At 41.1% G+C, this 20,677-nt stretch overlaps 1 protein-coding gene across 1 annotated transcript in view; it reads right to left on the minus strand.

Annotated features, from left to right (window-relative positions):
• The window catches only part of TM2D1 (TM2 domain containing 1), a 728,199-nt gene extending 708,271 nt beyond the window's left edge, over positions 1–19,928 (minus strand). Inside the window, exons 1-2 of the mRNA XM_044085534.1 lie at positions 19,748–19,928; positions 12,548–12,621 (exon numbers count right to left, since the gene is read on the minus strand). Coding sequence (XP_043941469.1) covers positions 12,548–12,621; positions 19,748–19,878 — 205 coding nt within the window. The 5' untranslated portion in view covers positions 19,879–19,928. The remainder of the gene's footprint in view (positions 1–12,547; positions 12,622–19,747) is intronic.
• Positions 19,929–20,677: the final 749 nt, after the last annotated feature.

Genomic DNA, 20,677 nt, shown 5'->3' on the forward strand with positions numbered 1-20,677 from the left:
CGTGTCAATGTACCCTTAAATGTTGCTACTCTGTACCATTCGCACTTTACTCAGAAAGCACTATTCTAACTTCTCATGATTAACTACTTACACCTGCAGACCACTTTGCAGATCCACAAAAAAGAGTTGTAAATTTCACTAAGAACACAGTGCTCAGATGATATGACTAATTGCTTGCACCTGTAGACAGTCGCCAAATGAAAGCAAACTGCTAATAAAAAATAGCAAATAACTAGTGAAATATGCAAGTAAACTTACCATAACAGTAGATGCTCAAATGGATTACTGCTGTAGCAGTCTTAGTTCCACAGATTATACCTGGCTTCATTGGGGGTAGTAGTTGTGTCACTTCTTTGATATTCAGTGTTTAACTCTTAACCTAGAGGGTTTCTCCTTGCCCTATAAGTGTTAAGTCACATATATGTGGATTTCTGATCAATAGGCAAGCTGTTTAGTGGCTGCTATCTACCTGCAATCAACTGAAGTACAAGCTGAGTGAAGTATACTTTGTTCTGCACTTGCACTGTTTTACGGATTGTATGGCATTGTATTTATTTGTTTCATTGAATATTATAGTCTCTCTGCCTCAGTGCAGTTATTTCCCACACTCCCTGCCTGTTTTTGTTGTGGTATTAATCTTGGTGGCTTTGGAATTGCCCGCCCCTCCTATAAATTTGTGTTTGGACACTCCTCCTGGGATATCTCATTTGCTCACTCAACTGAGTAAAGTGACATCATATTTTGATTTCAGACACTCCTACCAGTCCCATCTCTTCAGCTTTACCCACTGCGTACAGAGAGAGCATTTGGGCAGGACAATCCCTGTAGTCTCTTAATCTTGATCTATTCCATCCCCCTTCACTAAAAAAAAAAAATATATATTTAGTTATACTTCATTCAGCTGCTCTTACTGTAACTGTCTTCTACCTTCATTACCTTAGTTCTCCACTAACAAAAAAAATATTTATACTTTATTCAGCCGTTGTCACTGTTAACTGTCTTCTACCTTCTTTATTACCTTAGTTGGCTGTTCTGTGTGCTCTTATTCTGCACTGATTACTGCTTGTTAGTAGCTTGATTCATTTACATCCTATTCTAAGCATCTTAGTTTTGGTTTTAGCACTTGTGCTTTAGGCCAGTTATTTTTACATTTAGGGTTTTTGTGGAGAAACCCTGCTCTCCCAAAGTCCATCAAGTATTCAGAGCACTACGTCTTGACAATTCTCATCAGTTTCCCCTGCCAGTCTGGTCATCATGGCCATACTGCGACAGTGTAGCAAGTGCTTCATGTTCACAGATAGTCCCCTTTTCCTAGCACATAATTCTTCTACTTGAGAGAGATGCATCTACATCAGTAAGCTGGAATCCATGCTCTCACACAACACATTCAGTACTACTGACAAAGTGGAGATTGCCAGCACAAACACCACACCACCATCATCACAGAGACACACCCACCTATGTAGAGGTCCTCAACAATAACCTACCTAAACAGAGACCCCCAAAACACACTCACAAACATTCCACACACTATGCCAATCACATATCACACAGTAGTCAACACAACACTGTCTCACAAACACAGCCCATCAGGCATAACAATAAACCAATGCAGCCCATAAGACATAACAATAAACTGAACATACTAGCCGTTGGTGACTCAGTAGTGAGAGACACTGATGTCCCCCTCACCAATATCCACCTCACCAGGCTCAACAAGGAGAAGGTCACAGCCAGCTGTTTGTCAGGCGCTAGAATTGGCCACATCACACATGCACTTAAGTCTCCCCACAACAGTACAAGTATGACTCTGTCATTGTCCATGTTGGTGTAAATGACTTGAGATGTACCTCCCTCGACTATATGAAGAGACATGATTGAGCTCTCAGACTACGTGCTCCAGGCTGGTGTGACCCTGGCCTTGAGTAGCATCCTGCCTTCACCAAGAATGATGCCACACCACCAACAAAAAATGATTGACAAACAACTGGCTTAGTTTCTGGTGTCTTTCCAAGGGGATCCAGTATCTGTCTGCCTGGGATGACATGGTTGACAAGCCTCCACCTGTCACCCCTGGGATTCCGGATCTTGGCCCAGGCTCTTGCCTCCCCCATTGTGCCTTTTTCAGGCTATGTCCCAAAGACAAATCTTCCAAAATGAAAGATCTGTCAAAAAGCAAACTGAAGGTCATGCTGCTCAATGCTAGCAGCCTTAATCTAAAAATGCACTCACTGGAGGCTCCTCTCCCACTGGAAGATACCTATGTCGGTGTACTCACGGAAACTTGGTTCAGGGCTGCGGAGAGCACCCCTACCTTACCAGGCTATACCTCATTCCACACTTTCCAACCCCAAAATGAGGTCAGAAAGATTAAGAGTGGTGGAGTCTCTATTTTCATTAAAGAGAGAGGCACACCTCCAGACTAGTTTACCAGCATGATGGACTGGAATTATTGCAGGCGCAATTGACAGTTGGCAAGACACCCATACAAGTTATAGCCAGCTATAGACCCCCTCCGTGTCTCAGGACACCCACTCCTCCTACTTGGACCTACTCTACTCCAAAGTACCCCCTTAACACCCTGATCCTTGGTGACTTCAACTACCCCACCATAGACTGATTAACTATTCCTGCACTAATACACTCACCAGACTGATTAACTATTCCTGCACTAATACACTCACCCAACGATTCCTTGACTTCATTAACTCTAATGCACTAGACCAGCTGGTCTCAGCCCCCACAAGGAGATAACATTCTGGACTTGGTTCTCACCAACATGGGTGACTGCTGCACCACTCCCATAGTATGTTCTTCCCTGGTGAGATCAGATCACAAGTCTATCTCATTCAAAGCTTCTATCCCTCCCACCCAACCACTCCCCAGTCATAACCAGGCTAAAAAACTTCTCAAAAGCTGACTACACCCTCCTAAGGGAGGGTATCAGCAGCTTCACACCACTGCCCCCCTCAGAGGATGCAGACAACTATGCTGAACTACGCCAGTGCAATATACAAGCATCTGTACAAATGCATGGTTTAACCATAACCAACAGAACTAAAACCGGCTCCTCAAGGAAACACAAACTTGTCTGGTGGACATCCTCTATCAAGAGGCTTTACAACAAAAGGAAGAAATTGTTGTCCAAGGGTAAAAAGGAACAAATCCCAAATCAGAAAATCTCCCTCAATAAGCAAGTTAGATCACTAGTGAAAAACTCCAGTGCCAATAATGAGTTGAAACTAGCCTTCGAAACAAAGGGAAACCACAAGTCCTTCTTCAGTTACGTTAGGAACCTCAAACTTCAACCCCTTATCGGCTCCCAAAGGCCCAGTTGACATCCCCAATACTTCTCTCACACTTCACATCTCTGTAGATAAAGTGTTAAAGGCCCTACCCAAGGCAAAGAACAGAGCTTCCATGGGACCAGATAATATCCCAGGTTGTATTCTGCACCATCTCCAGCAAGAACTAGCTTTGCCATTGAGCACCCTTATTCAACCACAGCCTAATTACAGGCTTCATTCCAGCAGAGTGGAGAACCACCATCGTCATCCCCTTGCACAAAGGTGGTGCCACTATTGACCCAGGAAACTATCGCTCCATTAGCTTGACAAGTCTGATCTGTAAGGCCATGGAGCATATTATTATGGATCTCATAAACAAGGACATAAGCAATCTCCAAACACTCAATCCCACACAATTCGGATTCGTCAGGGGCAGATCTAGCCTACTGAACCTTGATGACTTCTTTGAGACTGCCACCAAAGCTTTGGATGAGAGAATGTCAGTACATACACCTTACCTTGACCTGGCCAGGGCCTTTTATACAATCCTCCACTCAAGCATCATCAAAAAGCTAACATATGGTGGTGTTAATCCCTATCTTCAGATGGCTGGCCATCTACCTCACAGATGGGACCCACAAGTTCAAATTAAGCACCACCACCTCAGACAGCAGACCTGAGACTAGTGGTGTTTCCCAGGGATCTGTCCTGGGACCCCTGTTTTGCCATCTACGTTCCAGAGGTCCAGGCAAAGACAAAGGGCCTGTGGCTGACCAAGTTTGCAGATGACTGTAAGTTGGGTGCTATCACTGACTCCCCAAATGATGTTAACTTACTGCAAGAGGGCCTCACAGCTACAAATAACTGGTGCCAAAGTCATGGCCTTAAGTTAAACATAAAAAAATGTATTATCATACCATTCTGCAAAAATACAGCCCCTACTAGATTACCGCATCAACGGCAACTCCCTAAGCACACAACCCGTGGTTGAGAGACCTGGGTACTCAGGTTAACACTCTCACATTTGACCATCATGTGGCGGCAGTGGTCAGAAAAGCCTTTTACTTGGTTCATCTCATAAGTAAAGGGATTGCATCCAGAAAAAAAACATCATTATCTCTCTGTACTCCTCTGTCATTAGACCCATAATAGAGTACAACACCCCGTTTGGTATATACCACTCCAAAACACCTGCACCAACTGGAAAGGCCACAGAAATACCTCACAAAGAGAACCCATGGCCTCTAACACCTGTCCTGTGTGGACAGGCTCAAATCACTATCACTTTACTCAGTATCATACAGATTGTTCAGAGGTGATCTATGTCTCGCCTACAAGGCAATATTGGATCCTGCCCTCCTAGAGGTGATCTATGTCTCACCTACAAGGCAATATTGGATCCTGCCCTCCTAGAGATGCTCCATATCCGTAAGTCCAACTCCTCGTGCATTACCCACTCAATAGGCCCAAATCTAATATGCAACATCAACAAAACCTGCTGGAGAGCTTACCCTCTTCAAGCGCAACCTTGATGAGTGGATTGGAAAACAGAAATTTGTCTCAGGGGTTCCACCTTTGTCCCTCATTGACAGGGGTGACAGGTGCTGACTGAGGTTGTTTTTTGGGGATAAACTCTTGGCTAGGCTTGGGCCCCAGAGCCATTAGCCTAGTAACCTCCTATGATAGCCTGCTAATTATACAACAGCTGATAAACTTCCAAAGCTTCACGGGCACTCTCCATGTGCCCAAACTGTTACTCCGCTCAAGCTGATCTGAAGAGAGAGAGTGATTTGGGCATGATGCCCTTCAGATTTTTCATACAAAAAAAGAGGAAGGCTAGAGCTCTGAGAGGTCAATGTTAGTAAAATAAATATATAAAAAAAAGCACAAGTAATCTCTGTGGTATTCCTGAAGTCTAAAAACAACCCACTAAACAAGTATAGTGGGTCCAAAAACAAAACAGTGCAAGAAATTTCTCTGTGTGTAAGATTTTTAGTCCGTATATCTCTAGTTAATCACTGTATAGTAAATCAGATCAGACAACAGTAGTAGAAGTAGCGAATGTAAACTCATCTTAAGTAAAAATAAATAAATAAATAATAATAATATATAATTATACAGAATTACTAAGTATTCAAAAGTAATCCAAGCAAAGCAGACACACTGTTTCCAGTCGAAAATCCTAAATTCTCATCCTACCAACAAAAACATATAAAAATAAAGGGGGTAGGGTGGAGGGTAAGAGCAGCTACTTCAGCAGTGAGAAAACATCTGCCATTATGGCAAGTCTACATACACAACTGCACAATATGGTTACTGCTTGAGTAGCCTTAGCTATAGGAGTAGACTACCATAGGTTACACAGAGGAAGGAGAAAAAAATGAAGGTCCAGGAGTCCCTGGAAAATGGTCCTAGCAAAGTCTGACCTAAACATAGAGAAGGAATCTAGCTTTTAACTGCTATATAATGCTATTGAAAGAAGACAACATTGCTGTTTCTAGAATACTTCTAGCATTCAATCCTTTCCAAGAAAGTTACATACGAAGCCAAGGTGCTTTTAGAATGAGCCTGGACTCTGCCTCAGACTGCCTTGTTGTGGTAAAAGAAGTTATGTACCTACCATAATGTTCCATGTTAGTTGTCCTTCATCTCGTCTTCCTTCTTGCTGGATGGGTTCAGAGATGATCCTCAGCTCCAACTCAGCCACTTACTATAGCTAGAGAGCTCTTTACTTGGCTCAAGTCTACCCCTTATCCCAGAATGCCCAGCGTCAGCTACCCAGATCTCGTTTGAGATAGCTCACACTAGACATAATTATAGCTCACACTAGACATAATTATAGAAGATAATCCATTAATCAACCTGGATATACAGTTAATTGTCATGGTTTGCTTGGAAAGCAACTAACAACAAAACAAATTAGCCAGTGAAACCAATAAGAAACTCCTCTCAATCGAGAAAGGAGAAAGGAAAGAGGGACGCAAGAAGGAAGGTGAGATGAAGGACAACTAATATGGAATGTTATGGTAGGTACACAACTTCTTTATGTTAAGTTGTCCAATCTCACCTTCATTCTTGCTGGATGTGACAGCGTCCCTAGCACCTCAATCCTGGGTGACTCATTGGAACAGACTCTTAGAACCGTAGAACCAAAGAAAGCCCTGCCCCGGGAGACCACATCTACTTTGTAATGAGAAATTAATGTATGAGGATCTGCTGCACAAATTGAATCTATGGACAATCTAGATTGAAACGCTATCGAAGTAATTACTGATCTGGTTGAATGACCTTTGGGTTTTGCTGGAAGATCTTTTTGTCGCAAATGGTGGGTATGGGCTATGGTGTCTGATAACTATTTTGACAAGAAACTGTAAGGCCTTGTTTGTCATTAGCAAATGAAAGGAACAACTGATCTGATTTTCTCATCTCTTTAGCTCTATGGAGATAGAAATGCAGTTGTCTATGCACATCCAACTGGTGTATCTGTATCCTGCCTTGCTGGAATGATTAGGGGAAAAGACAGAAGTTCAATGGATTGATTCAAATTGTGTTCTGAACAAACTTTAGGTAGAAAAGATGGGTTGGTTCTCAGAGAAACTCTGTGAAAAACTAGGTATGGAGGGCGAAAGCATAGTGCATGAAGTTCTAAAACAGGTCTGGCAGAAGTAATAGCAACTAGGAAGAGAGTTTTCCAAGAGAGAAATTTCAAGGAACATGATGCTGCTGATTCAAAGGGTGGCAGTATCAAGGAGGCCAGAACCAAATTGAGATCCCAAGGTGGAAGGGGCTCGTTCACTGGGGGTCTAAGTAAAGATGTACCTCTCATGAAGGCCTTACAGAGTTTGAGACACATTATGCTGGAATTAGAAACAGACATGAAAATATGAGATATCAGATAGCTGTACTCTGATGGTAGCAGCCGCTGCACCAGAATGAAACAGTTCTGCTAAGAAATCCAAAATCTCATGTACAGGAGCTGTAAAAGGATCTAAATTCTTGGTTTCTGCCCAGTAAGAGAATCTTTTCAATTTGCTAGCATAGACTTTCCTTGTATTTGACTTATGGGAGGAAATAATATCACGCACTGCTGGGGAAATATTGGGGAACCTGGCTAGAATTCTAAGTGCAGTAACCAAGCTGTGAGCTTGAGAGACTGGAGGGACTGGTGTAGCCCGCCTGCTTGATAAATCAAGAGGTCCAGTACAGGGACCAGAATCCAAGGCTGGGCTAGAAGGTGGGGGTGAAGGAACGTAAATCAAATCTGTCAGGGCCAATAGGGGGCCATGAGAATCATTTTGCAACCCAATGATTTTGCTTTCTGAATGAGTTTTGGAATTAGGGAAAAGGGGGGAAATGCATAAAGGAGTCCCTGAGGCCAATTGTGGACTAGAGCTTCCCTGGGTGTCTGACCATGAGGAGGAACAAGGGAGAAGTAGCTGCTGCACTTGTTGTTGAGGGGAGAGGCAAAGAGATCGCAGAAAAGCTGGCCCCAATTGCGGAAAATAAGATCCACAATTTCCTGTTTCAGAGACCACTCGTGAGGCATGAGGATAACCCTGTTGAGCCTGTCCACTATTAGGGGTTATGCGTTGCTCTCAGAAAACGTTGGGAGGAAATCACCCATTGCCACAGTCTGAGGGCCTCTCAGCACAAGGGGTAAGACCTGGCTCTGCCCTGTTTGTTGATGTACCAAACCACTGACATATTGTCCGTCTGTATTGAAATAGGCCAGGCAGGGAGAGAGTCTTGAAGAGCTTGCAATGCTAGAAGCACCGCTCTCATCTTCAGGACGCTGATGTGCAAGTGGTACTCATGAGGTTGCCAAGTGCCTTGGATTGTCTCTTCCCTAGACAATGCCCCCCCCCCACCCTATCAGGGAAGCGTCCGTGATCACTGTGGCAACCAGATGGGATTCCATGAAAGGTCTGCCCTGAAGACCAACCACCAGGAAAGGTGACTTTTGTAAGATTCCATAATTAACATTATGTGAGACATGGGTAATTCCTGGAAGGACCATTGTGTGAAAAGAAGCCACTGAAGGATTTTCATGTGAGAGCGTGCTAAGGGAACTAGAAGAATGGCTGCTGCCATGGACCCTAGAGCGTGAAGAACATATTTTATTGAACTCTTTTGCTCCTCAGGAGAAGTGACACCTGTTTTCAAATAATGGAAACTCTTTCCTGGGGCAATTTTACAATCACTTTTCTTGTGTTTAGCTCTGCTGCTATGTATGTAATAGATTGAAAGGGCAACAAGGCAGATTTTTCGAAGTTTATTGTCATGCCTAGTTGAGCACAGGATGTGATGGTGTAATCTCGTGCCTCTGTTATTGCCTGGTGGTAGCAGTGAGGAGCCAGTTGTCCAGAGAAGGAAACACCTGGAATCCCAGACGTCTCAGGTGTGCCATGACTACTGCCATGCATTTGGTGAACACCCTGGGGGCTGTGGTGAGACCAAAGGGCAGAGCTCTGAACTGGTAATGACATCTCCTGGACCGTCTGTGCATTTTTATAGGATAGTACGAGTCCTGAAGATCTATGGAGCACATCCAATTGTCCTGACCCAGAAAGGGGAGAATGGACTGCAGTGTTACCATCTGGAACTTTTCTTTTTGTACAGATTTATTTAACCTGCTGAGATCCAGAATTGGTCTCCAGTCCCCTGTCTTCTTGGGCACTAAAAAGAATCTGGAGTAAGTTCTGGATCCTACTTGGTCTGCGGGGACTTCCTGGATGGCTCTTTTTTCTAGCAGTCTTGAAACTTCTGTGACTGCCTGATCCCTTAGATTGGGTGGAACACATGGGATGGATTTTTTTGAAAGAAAAGGGGGTTGATGAAAGGGAATCTTTTAACCTCCGGATATAATGGCTAGTACTAATTTGTCTTTTGTAATATTTTGCCAGGCGACTGGGTACAATGAAAGCCTTCCCCCGACTGCCTGCAGAGTTGAGCAGTCGGGCATCCCTTCAGGGATGTTGATAGGTTTTGGAAGAGAACGTATCTGTCACCCTGATTTTGCGGACCCCCTCTGCCACGAGGGCAGCGTCTGCCATTGTTATTTCCTCAACTAGTGTCCTTTGCCCACTCCCAGTGTAGCATCCCACCCCCTCAGCTATTTAAGTGAAGAGCAAAAAAGTACTTTAGGCTTGTAATGTAGCAAGCTGATTTGTACCAATTGGCTTCCTACACCAAATTCACACACCCTCAGCTCTTCCAAGTGAAGAGAAAAAATTGCCAGTACTAAAAAATTGCACTGCTAAAGTCACACCTACTAATACTCTGCATCCGGAGCACCAGCCTCTTTGCCCCACCCTTGCTATGCTAATGCTTTTCTGAAATGGATAACTAGGGACATACTCACTTTCCAAAAGACTATTTACGTCAAAAAGTAATGCACCAATAGTGCCAATACTTAACGGTGAAGAAGTTTAAAACTTCAGTGTACTATTCCCAGACAGATGGATTCGTAGAATACGTTAACTTGAACCCTGAAATCAATGTTCAGAAAAGTAATTGAAGAAGATGGTATAAAATGGAACCAGTTAGGAGATACTGTTTCCCCACATAGAATTACCACAAGATTTAAAGGGGTTTAATCATTTTGAATCATTGTTTGGCAGACATTCTAAGACATGGTTTTAAGCAATACCAAAATAAAACTTGGGAAGAGGAGGAAATACCATTTAAAAAAAGTGTCATAGAACACTAAGAACTTCAGGATAAACTAAAAGTTATCATGCTCATTGTAAGAGAACACATTTGAAGAGCTCAGACCATACAAGAAGTGTGTAGTAAGGATGCAATGACCAAGGAACTCAGTGCTACCAATCAAGTGTTAGTTTTGGCAGGGTCTGTTTACAATACAATAAAAAATAAATGCTCTAAACTACAAAATTTAAACAAACTGGTAAGAAAACATAAGAGATATACCATACCAAAATCTTGAAACCACAGAGAAAGATTAAATTTAAAATCATGTAAAATGCCAAAATCACTCAGAAAGGAAATAGGAGGCACAGAAGATGCTTAAGATGGGGGCTATAGGGGAGTCAAAAATACAGTTAGAACAGCCCCACTGTATTAGTCCCAAAACCCGATGGAATAATCACATGTTGTAACAATTTCAGGAAGCTGAACAGCATTTCACCATCGCACAGTTACCTCAACACCTAGAGTTGATGAACTTAGAAAAAAGGTTGGGAAAAAAAGATTCTTCACTCTAACAGATCTGGCAAAGGGCCACTGGTAGATCTTCTAATGGCGGAGGTCAATGATTTTTTTTTAAATCAACACCAGAGAGTTTATTCCATTTATACTGCCCTTCCTTTCATGATGCTCCTGTGAACTTTCACAAACTTATGGACACAATCTTAAGACCACATAGCAATGGTGACACTGCTTGCCTAGGTTCGCAGGAGATTACTAGACTGACAGCTTAAGAGCTCTCACAAGCCTAGCCAATATAATCAGATTTTACCCAATACATGGCATGTAATTGTGCCTGTGCATCGAGTATTTTACAGCATTGCCCCTGTCCATAAGGGACATAGGTACTACTCCAGGTGTGAGTTTGCGATTCCTCAGGCAATGATCCAAGTTACATTTGATGAGGGCCATGGAAGGGCTCTGCATAAGGTGAATAGGAAGACTGTTCCAAAGAAGGGGCAATCTCGGACCCACATCTGTCTCTTTGGCATATTTTGTTCGAGTCGCTGGCTAAATTTAGAGCCCTAAATCAGGTGACCCTCTGCTGTTTGACTTCCAGACATGTAGTGGCTCCATCAGGGCTGTATTTGTGGATGCCTTATAGGTTAGGCACAACATGACAATACATTGAGATGACTGGGACTCTCATTTGGCCAATGTGCAAGCTGTACTATATTCTTAGTAACAGGCAATGATGGTCCCAAGAGCATGTTAGGTGTGACACAGTTGAAGAATACAAGTACTGATACAGTGACTACTGGGTCCACAGGATTGGTCGAGTACTTCTGAAAATTTGTACTACTTGATTTCAACAGCTTGCCCTCTTACAAACAAAGAAAAAGAAATAGAAATGCCCCTTAAGGTTAAATAAACATTATGGACAGATAATGCATTTAACTAGTTAAAAGAATACTTTTTTCAGAGCCTATCTTATCCTCTCTCGATTTCGGCAAGACCTTTACAGTATAGAGTCATCGAAAGTAGATCTACAGGTATTGTTGTCACAAACATTTAATGGAAAGCTGCATCTCATATGCATTTTGAGATAAGGAGTCAAGTACGCTCAAGGAAGAAAGAGCTCATAGGAGAGAAGTGCTCCGTGACCGAGAGGGAACAATGGGTTTATCCTACCTGAAATCCTAACTTTTTGCTGGGGAATTCACACTTTTCACAGGCTATGCCTACTATTACGGCTAAAAAAATTAATTTACAAAACTGGGTAAACAGGCACTTTGACTACAACCCTTCAAATTTACAGCAGAACATTTATCAACCATAATTTAAATGACCTGGCTAGGTCCAGCACATCTATTAGGCAGAGAATATAGCAGTCTTCTGCTTCAACAGAAGTTATATATAAAGGTGCATTTAGGATTTCTCATCATGCTCCACTGGATTTCTTTTCAGGATGATGTTCTAGGCCCCCATGAATGCTCCATGAACATTCCTTCTTTACTGCAGGTACATCACTGACATTTCTTTACTGTAGCCAAACAATTCATCTTACAAGAAGCCAATTTTTGTGAATCTGTAAGGACAGAACCCCTTTTATACGTCACAAATCTGATGTTAATTATGCTAATAATTTTCTTAAAGCAACAGCCATCTTTTAGACACTGTTTTGACAAGACCTGCTAACATTATGGTACACTGACTGTTCCAGCTTGAAACTCTTGTATTACTTGAGAGTGACTGCCTACATTTGATGAAAATGCTGTCGCCAAGATTTTTTTTTGCTATCTGTGATAGAAGACTCGACATTACCATCTTCATGTTTTGGTTCTGCAGTAAAACTATATACATTTTATGGAATCCTGGTCTCCACTACATTTAACAGACCACAAATTCCATACATATTTTGTGGATCTCAGGGGGGGGGGGGTGTTACAGTTTAGTAGCGTTATCAAGAAACGGTCACATATTAAATGCAGACTCACAACTTTGCTGTTTGGCAAAAAATGCATACATTTTAGTATTATGATGAAAAAGCGAAGAGAACATTCCTGGCACAATGTGCTACATTAAAGTTGATACAAAATTTAAAAAGCATTTACCAACTGCTGTCTTATTTGTACAGTTGACTGGTTCTTGTGTTGCATTATCTATTTTGGGGTCTTCACAAATATATGTACAAAAAGTTAAGGAAAGCAAATGAAAACATAAGCAGCAATCTTACAGTCCCAAATACTATGGCACCTCCCCTCCACCCCACAAAAAGAAAAAAATAGAAGAGACACTAAAGCCTCCTCATTTGCAGCAGGATCAAAACAACTGTTCAAGTCACTGGCTGGTCAAAGGCCAAGCCAAAGAGAATAAAAAGAAATCAAGGCTTGCACAACATCCAATGCAGCCATGCAACAACTTATGCAGCTGGAATCCAGAAGTACCTGGTCCGAAATGAAGTGCTCTGTGCTCGACAGAAAGGACTTCTCCAAATGTATTCCATTTAAGAAAACACAATGAAAAGAATTACTAGTAAAAAAAACATTACCAGTTCAATAAAATTAATAAGTACAACACTGTGACAAATAAAATAAGTTGGTTTTGATAAATTACTATCAATCAACACTGTTAAAAATAGTTTGGCTAAACCTATATGTGCTGCCCTTCCAAAATGCAAATTTATGAAATAAAAGTCTTTTTTTTTTTTTTTTTTATGTCCGCTCCAGGGATGAAGAGGGATAAAACTCTGATTATGGCCTAGTCACAGCCAAGTCCAATTAGTGGCTCGGGTGCCTCAGTGAACTGGGACGCGAAGATGGGAGTGAGCATATGTTGTTGGCTTACCCATTCTCAGGAGCTGTCTTAGATCAACTGGTGCCCTAGGCAAAAAAGGGCTCCACGGCACCCCCTACCACACCATCTGGTGCCCCCATCCTGGTCTACCTACACCAAATAAATACTAGAAAAGCACCCCTGCTACAGTGGCACCCTAGGCGGCCGCCTAGTTGGCCTATGTCCACGGCCGGCTATACCTATTCTTGGAAGGAGAGGAGTCAGCTCTGGCATATTACCTGGGTGACACCTAGCAGGAACACTAAGTGTTGCACCGCTGGAGCACAACTTTAAGAGCATGCATTGCCCATATATGTATTAGCACAGAGCTCAGACAACCTCTTCAGCAACAAGCTGCACTGAAGAAGTTCAAAGAACTGCAGTGGGAGGGGGAAGGTTATGCTGCCCCACTGGACCTGGAAGGTGGCCCACTCCCTAACATCCAACTCTTACCATAATGGGGACAAGAATGGGCTGATAAGGCAGCCCACCATATAGGAATGATTGTGTTACAGGAATCACCTAGCCTAGGGTGCAAGTCCCACCACAAATGAAAAGAATGAGCTAAATGGATAAAGGCAGTGTAGTCATTCAGCATGTCCAGGGAGGACAAATAAATACATTAGTTACATTATTTTCTATATAAATACCAACAGCTGCAATTTCATGCAAAATAACCATAAAAATATAAACAGCAACAATGAACACTAAAATGTAATAAAGAACCTAAAAAAAAAAAAATGCCTACTCAAGGTCATTGCAGTAACCTCTCAAGTGCCAAGCCACTATACATCAATGACAGCTAACTCACAGTTTACCACCCTACCCTTTGAGCCTTTAAAGTCATATATACAGTAAAACAAGTTGGCTGTGCTCATACCACACCTCAGCCAGGATGGTTAACACACATGCAGAACTTCTTGCAACCTTTTCCAAATAAAATGTTGTTCACCACCAAACAGAGAAATAATGCAGTACTGAAAGGATACTGAAATATTCTGATATAAAAAATATACATTTTGCATGATTTTATTATTTTTAAAGACGGCAGAATTACTGTTCATAAAATGTTTTGTAATACTTTGAACTTTTCTCCCCAGGCCTCTGCTGAAAATGGGCTCCTACCCAGTCAGACTTTCCTGGTACTCAAATGTCAATAAATAAAATAAGGCAGGTACATTCTGTAGTAAACATTTGCATAATAGTGCAAGTCAAATAACCCTGAAGCAGAACCCCAAACACCATCCATCTGTATGAAGAAAGTCTCAATATTTTGGAGAAAAACAAACATTCATGCTTCAGACTATTACAACCTAGGTTATTTACTACAACAAAGCCACACAGAAAAAAACAGTAAGATATGCAACTGTGGCGGGGGTGAAAGGTGCAAGTTGTTGGGTGGGGGAGGTCATGACTGGCAAGGTGCCAATCAGTCCCTCTTGTAAGTCATTTGTGCACGCCGCCACTGCTTTTCTGTACAAACGCTGATCCTTGGTATTATTGTTTTTTTTAAAGCAGCTGCGATATCATGTATGGCATGGTGACTGTTTAAACAAGTGCCTAAGTTTTTTTTTTTGTTTTTTAAATCTTTTCTTAGTTTACTTGAAGGGTTAGCAATTGGAAGAATGTCCAAGATACATCGGCCCCAGCAACAGCTCTGAGAATCAGATTTCATGCATCTCACTCAAGGTTGCCAAATATTCGGGGGGGGGGGGGGGGGATTTAAAAGTCCTGCATCTGACCAGGAAGTGATACAATCTTTCCATATTTGTTTTTGTTGATCACAGTGTTAAGGTACTACTGCTCAGAGTTGCAGCTAGTTCTTTTGGGGAGTCTGTGCAGAGGGACAACTGTATCTTGATATGAACAGCACGATCTAGTGAAGGGAAGGGCATGTACTGCAGTTGCCCAAGCCATTGAGAGTAGTTCCTATTCTGCATGTGTGTCATGGGGAGGAGGGTACTGGCAGTCCTTGCAGTGACACAGGTGTTCACTTCAGCTCCAAGGGAGGGACTAGAGTTCCAAGTACAAAAATGTGGTTTCATTGCCAAGCTGCCAGCAAGAATACAAACTTCCGCAATGTCTGCCTGGATGATGCCCCCTGCTTCAGGCTCCCACCCTGGTGGATTCAGGGATGATCCTCCCCATAAGGGAACTAATAAGCCCATGTACTATTGGAGGGGCTTGATGTCTTGTGGGTAGAAGGGAGAAAAAGATAAAGGGGAAAACAAGATCACAAAGGGCACCTCATGGATATGGAAACACCATCTAGTGAAGAAGGCAGCCACCCACAAATCAGTTGTACAGCTCTAGAAGATAAATTTAAATGATGCTATGGAAGTTGCACAGCAACAGTTTGAGATGTCTGGAAACAATTTTGTTGACACATGGGGTACAGACTGTCTTTTATGGACATGGGCAATTTGTAAAATACTCAAGGCATAGTCACAAATCCATTCCATCCTCTTGCCCCTAGGATCCATATACTGGGTAAAATCAGTAGGTATGTAAGGGCTCAAACCATTACCCTAGCAATCTTCTATGAACCTATGAATCTGAAAAAGAATAGTTTTGACTTGATGCCACTACAAAAAGGAGTCGGTAAAACTGAACAAATTGTGCACATTACTTTGGAAAGAGAAGCAAGAACATGTCATTTGCGGTTTAATACCATCTTGAAGAATTATGAAATATTTAACTATCTGAAATTAGAAAAACTGGTGCAGTTGACTTGCTTCTCTAAGAGGACTCTGAACACTTTGAAGTCCTAAGACTGTCATCATCTGTGGCAGACATGGCATATAGTCAGCCAAGAGCAACTCTGCTTTAAGTCACCTCATACAAAAAGGTGCAAGGACTGCCTTAGCTATGGCATCCTGGAAGGGGAAATAACACTGGAAGACCAGTACTGGTGGATCATGACTTTTAAAATGCTACAAGCTAGCAAAAAGCTTGGTCTTTGGATGCCATTAAGGAATATAGACAGCAGAAGTTAAGGTATAACCTGATGTTCTCAGAAGTGCCGAGGGAGTTTTACCCACCCTTTAGCCGAGTTTGTATATTGTTTTACTTTATATATAGAATATGCATATTGTTTTACTCTATATATAAACAGTCTAGTTTTGTGTGTGTTTTTGACCGCATGGAGGAAATGTTAGTCATACGGAAGTTTGCCATCTACATGTTTACTATGGAGAGTTGTTTAGATGACAGCAGTTTGTTATCTAAACATTAAAATGGTATACCCCGGTAAACAAACTTTAAATAAGTAAAAGCTTCATGGGTTCAATACGCATTAAAGTATTACTTGTAAGTGGTAGGAGTAATAAAGATGGACTTGTTATTATGAGGAAGGTCTTGAAACTGGATCGTTTTGGAACAACTGGTATCTGCAACTATGAATGTGCAGCTGAGTTTGATAACCAGAATGGTGAAGGTGAAGAAATTTACTGCACTGATATAGTAGTAACAGATTTCACTAGAATTTAGGTACAGTATAGTGGAAAAATAGACATGGAGGTCAAAGGAATATTCCTCTTCCTGGTTTGTATATTTCACATCCAGACCAGGCTATGAATAGATGATAAACTGCTGAATATAACTTTGGATGGAATATTGAAAAGCATAAGAGGAAGAAGACAGGTAGCTAGAAAGATAGGCATTTCTAAGGATGTAACACTTCATGCCACAACTTAGTATTGTAAATAATGTGGAATGCATGAAAAAAAAAATAAATAAATAAATAAAATTATATATATATATATATATATATATATATATATATATATATATATATATATATAGACAGTTCACATAAACATTCTGTAACTATGCCCCTGTTCAGAATGTGTGCAAGAGAACGCGTGCAGGTGTTTTACAGCAGTTCGGTTAAGTTGTTTTTTTGCAAAAAAAATTCTCCCATACTGCTGTCCTGCTATTACATTATTTTGCATAATAAAGGAAAATGCATACACATTCCAGAATTTATTTACTATAAAATTTAATAACAAATAACTGAGCAGAAAGAAGTACCATCAACCTTTGTGTCACTCTACTCCTAGCTGTCCTATTTAAATGACTGCACATTGCTTACCATCAACCTCTCTCGTGGTTCATTTAATGTTTTATTCATGCTACCACACTAGAATAGACTTTCCTTCATATCCATTCACAACACAATCCTCAAACGTGGTTCAATGCTTCCTATTTTTATAGGAGTCACTCACACCCCCTCCCTCATCCCATTTGACTGACAGTAACTCATCGCCTCCTTCTCCCTCATCCTCTGTTTGACTGACAGTAACTCATAGCCTCCTTCCATAACTCTCCCAACCTTCACTTTTTTTCTGCATTACACTTCTCCTTACCATGTCAAGAAAACCCCTTCCAGCTCACCTTTCAGTTACTTGACCCCTTTCTTCTAACTTCTATTACACTCTTCACCTGTTTCACCATTAATCTTACCCTTGCTTCTTTATCCTACCCCCCCCCTCATTCTCCAAACCTAACACGCAAAATTCCCCTAGAAGTTTTACCCCTCTTTTCTGTATTATTTTCTGGACTGCCAAGGCCTCCATCGAGAATTCTGTGCCCAGCTATGATGAGGGTTGATCTTTTCTCAGGTACTTTGTCACAACATCTTCACTAAAGTCCAAGGATGACAATCATACTGTCTTTCTGGACTATTATCATAATTACCTTTTCAATCAGAAAGTTTCAACATAGTGATTTTGACCCACGGGGGGGGGGGGGGGGGTGCACTCAAATAGCATGACTACCTAGACTACATTTACAGGTAGCATCCATGCAGGACATTCCTAATTTATTATTTAGCTATAGATTTTTCTGCAACAACCCTTAACCCTTCATTTTTACCATTAACCTGCACAAAATGCACTGTTACGGATGCTCTGAAATATATTAACCACTGCTGCAGATGCACACAATTACTCCACAGAAAGTAGTCATCTGGGAAAATAAGTTGTTTTGTTTCTAGGAAACTGAATTAACAGCTATGCTGCTACAATGATCTCCCAGCAGTTGCAAACCTAAGACTGACCAGCTAAAAATAACATTTTTCTTCTTTCAAGTGACTGTGAAACAGAATACACCAGTACAAGACTGAACAGTTACTTTAAACACGGGTAAAAGTGATATATCCAAAGCAGGGTCAACAGAAGGCTGAAGTCTATCCAGGCGCACTCATTCGACACAAACCAGTGAAAGCACTCTTGAATGTGATGTCAAAGCATACACAATTAGAACCAATTTGGAGAAGACCAATTCAGCACAGTACATCTTTGGGACTTGGGAGGAAAGCAAAGCATCTGGGAAAAAACTATGCAGAAACAGGGAGTACATGCAGACTCCACGCAAAAGATGCCCAAATATAAAATGAACTACGAACAGAACACAGGACCATTTTGTGTTGAAAATAATGCATAACGAAGACACCCTGGTGGTACACTTCACCATCACCTCAGTATGAAACAGAGGCAGGAGAAACGAGTAATCCAGAATATTTCAACTAAGCAAACTCAAAATTAAACAGTGTAAACTATATATACAAAATGTATAGATTTGTAAATGGTAAATAAATGCTCCTTTGCCGGTTCGATACTCTAAACGCGAAAAATATAGTACATTAATGATTTAAAACTGCATTCCTCCTCATGAAAATGCAGAACTTCTTTAAGAACGTTATCTGCATGGGCTACTACGATATTAATTCACGTTCAGACTTCATGGCCGTGACTGCATAAATTAAGAAAACATTTATATAATCCTCATTTAGTGTTATAACGTTTAATTTGAGAAACTCTGTACTGCAGGATTAAACAACCTCACCCCACACTTCCTTTCGGAGCACTAAATAAAAGCAAACGAGTTAAAGGTAGATGCAATACCATTTTATGGAACATAACACAATATCCTGCTAAATAATTTATTAAGCGAATACTTTATTTACAGAGAGAAATTATAAACGTTGGCTCTTGGTAATCGATGCCAAGAATTACGATCACTTTTTTATACTGTTCTTACTGACCAAGACGCACAGGGATGTTGGTACCCTGATGTGTTTAGAATAATATGCACGCTCTGAGAAATAAGTAATATCTTAAATTCATGACATCAATTGTGATAATAAATAATATTAATAAATTGCCAGCACTGCTCATTGATTCCGATTTTTTATAAGAAACAGAGAAAATTCAGGGGTAAAGTGAGGAGTAGTTGAGAGATGTGTCAGTAGGAAGTTTAATGGACAATCTGAAAGATTTACTGCGTGAAAACAAACCAGACCGATCGATACACAATACGGTACCGTTTTCACAGAAAACAACACGCACTAAATTTCTGAACAAGCTACATCTTCTCAACTAAACACCGTAAAATCATCCCACTTCCAATTTGCTTCCAGAAGTGTTTTGCTTTCTGTACACACGCTACCGCTGTGAAAGACGTACAACAAAGGATATTGTCCCAATCGTAGCTCTTCACATCTACTCACTCCAGGGTCAACGCTGTCTACGATACAACAGAAAATAAAACAAAATCCTAACGGCACAGCTACTGTATACGTTCGAAAATACTTCCTGGAGGAAGCCATGTTGACTATAAAATCACGTGACACCGAAAAGCCTGCATAAGATAGAGTCGCAGATCAGGTCGAATACTTATAAATATTTAAAGAAATAGAGAACTGGGATGGGCTTAGACAACGGGGGTTGAGTTATGCTTAGTTTGAATACCATGGAAGCAAGCCCCGCCTTAATCCCAACCCCCCCCCCGCCCCCTAATATTATACACGCCCCCTTGTCTGGAAAATGCTAAACGCCCCAACCTTTGCAAACTTCTCAGCTGGAATTTTTTTTTCAGTAAATCACTGAAATGATCTGAGGAACAAAATTAGTAAATAATGTCATACACTGCAGTTTCAGACTTCATATCCTTTAGAAAATGCATGTTAGTACGTACCCTGTTATTCCAGCAACTTCTAAGTTTATAAGAGGAATATTTAAAAATCTGTCCCTATTTTTGCGCCTTTGTACCCTCATTATATCAGGCTTTGTCCAGATTTCTTGGGTTGAGAGGTATAATGCAAGCTAAACGTTTTATAATATTGAAGTACTCACGGAAGCTGTTTTGTTCTTTCACTGGACCAATATTTATTAAGTTTAACAAGCTCATGTTTCTGTTGTAGGTCGGGCAGCTGTCGGTTTCTTCCCGAGTCCATGTCATCCACCCCCGCCTTCTAATAATGCAGTAGATGGGAGAAACAGTTTGTAGTAGTTTTGCACATATTTTTATTGATTTATTGTTTGAGTAAACTGTCTGTGCTGAACTCTGGTTACTTTGTGTAATAAAATCTGCTAACTACTGAAAATATGCTAAACCACTACATATTG

This window comes from Protopterus annectens, chromosome 10.part0 (genome assembly GCF_019279795.1).
Source record: "Protopterus annectens isolate FY-2018-M chromosome 10.part0, PAN1.0, whole genome shotgun sequence".
Taxonomy (NCBI): Eukaryota; Metazoa; Chordata; order Ceratodontiformes; family Protopteridae; genus Protopterus; species Protopterus annectens.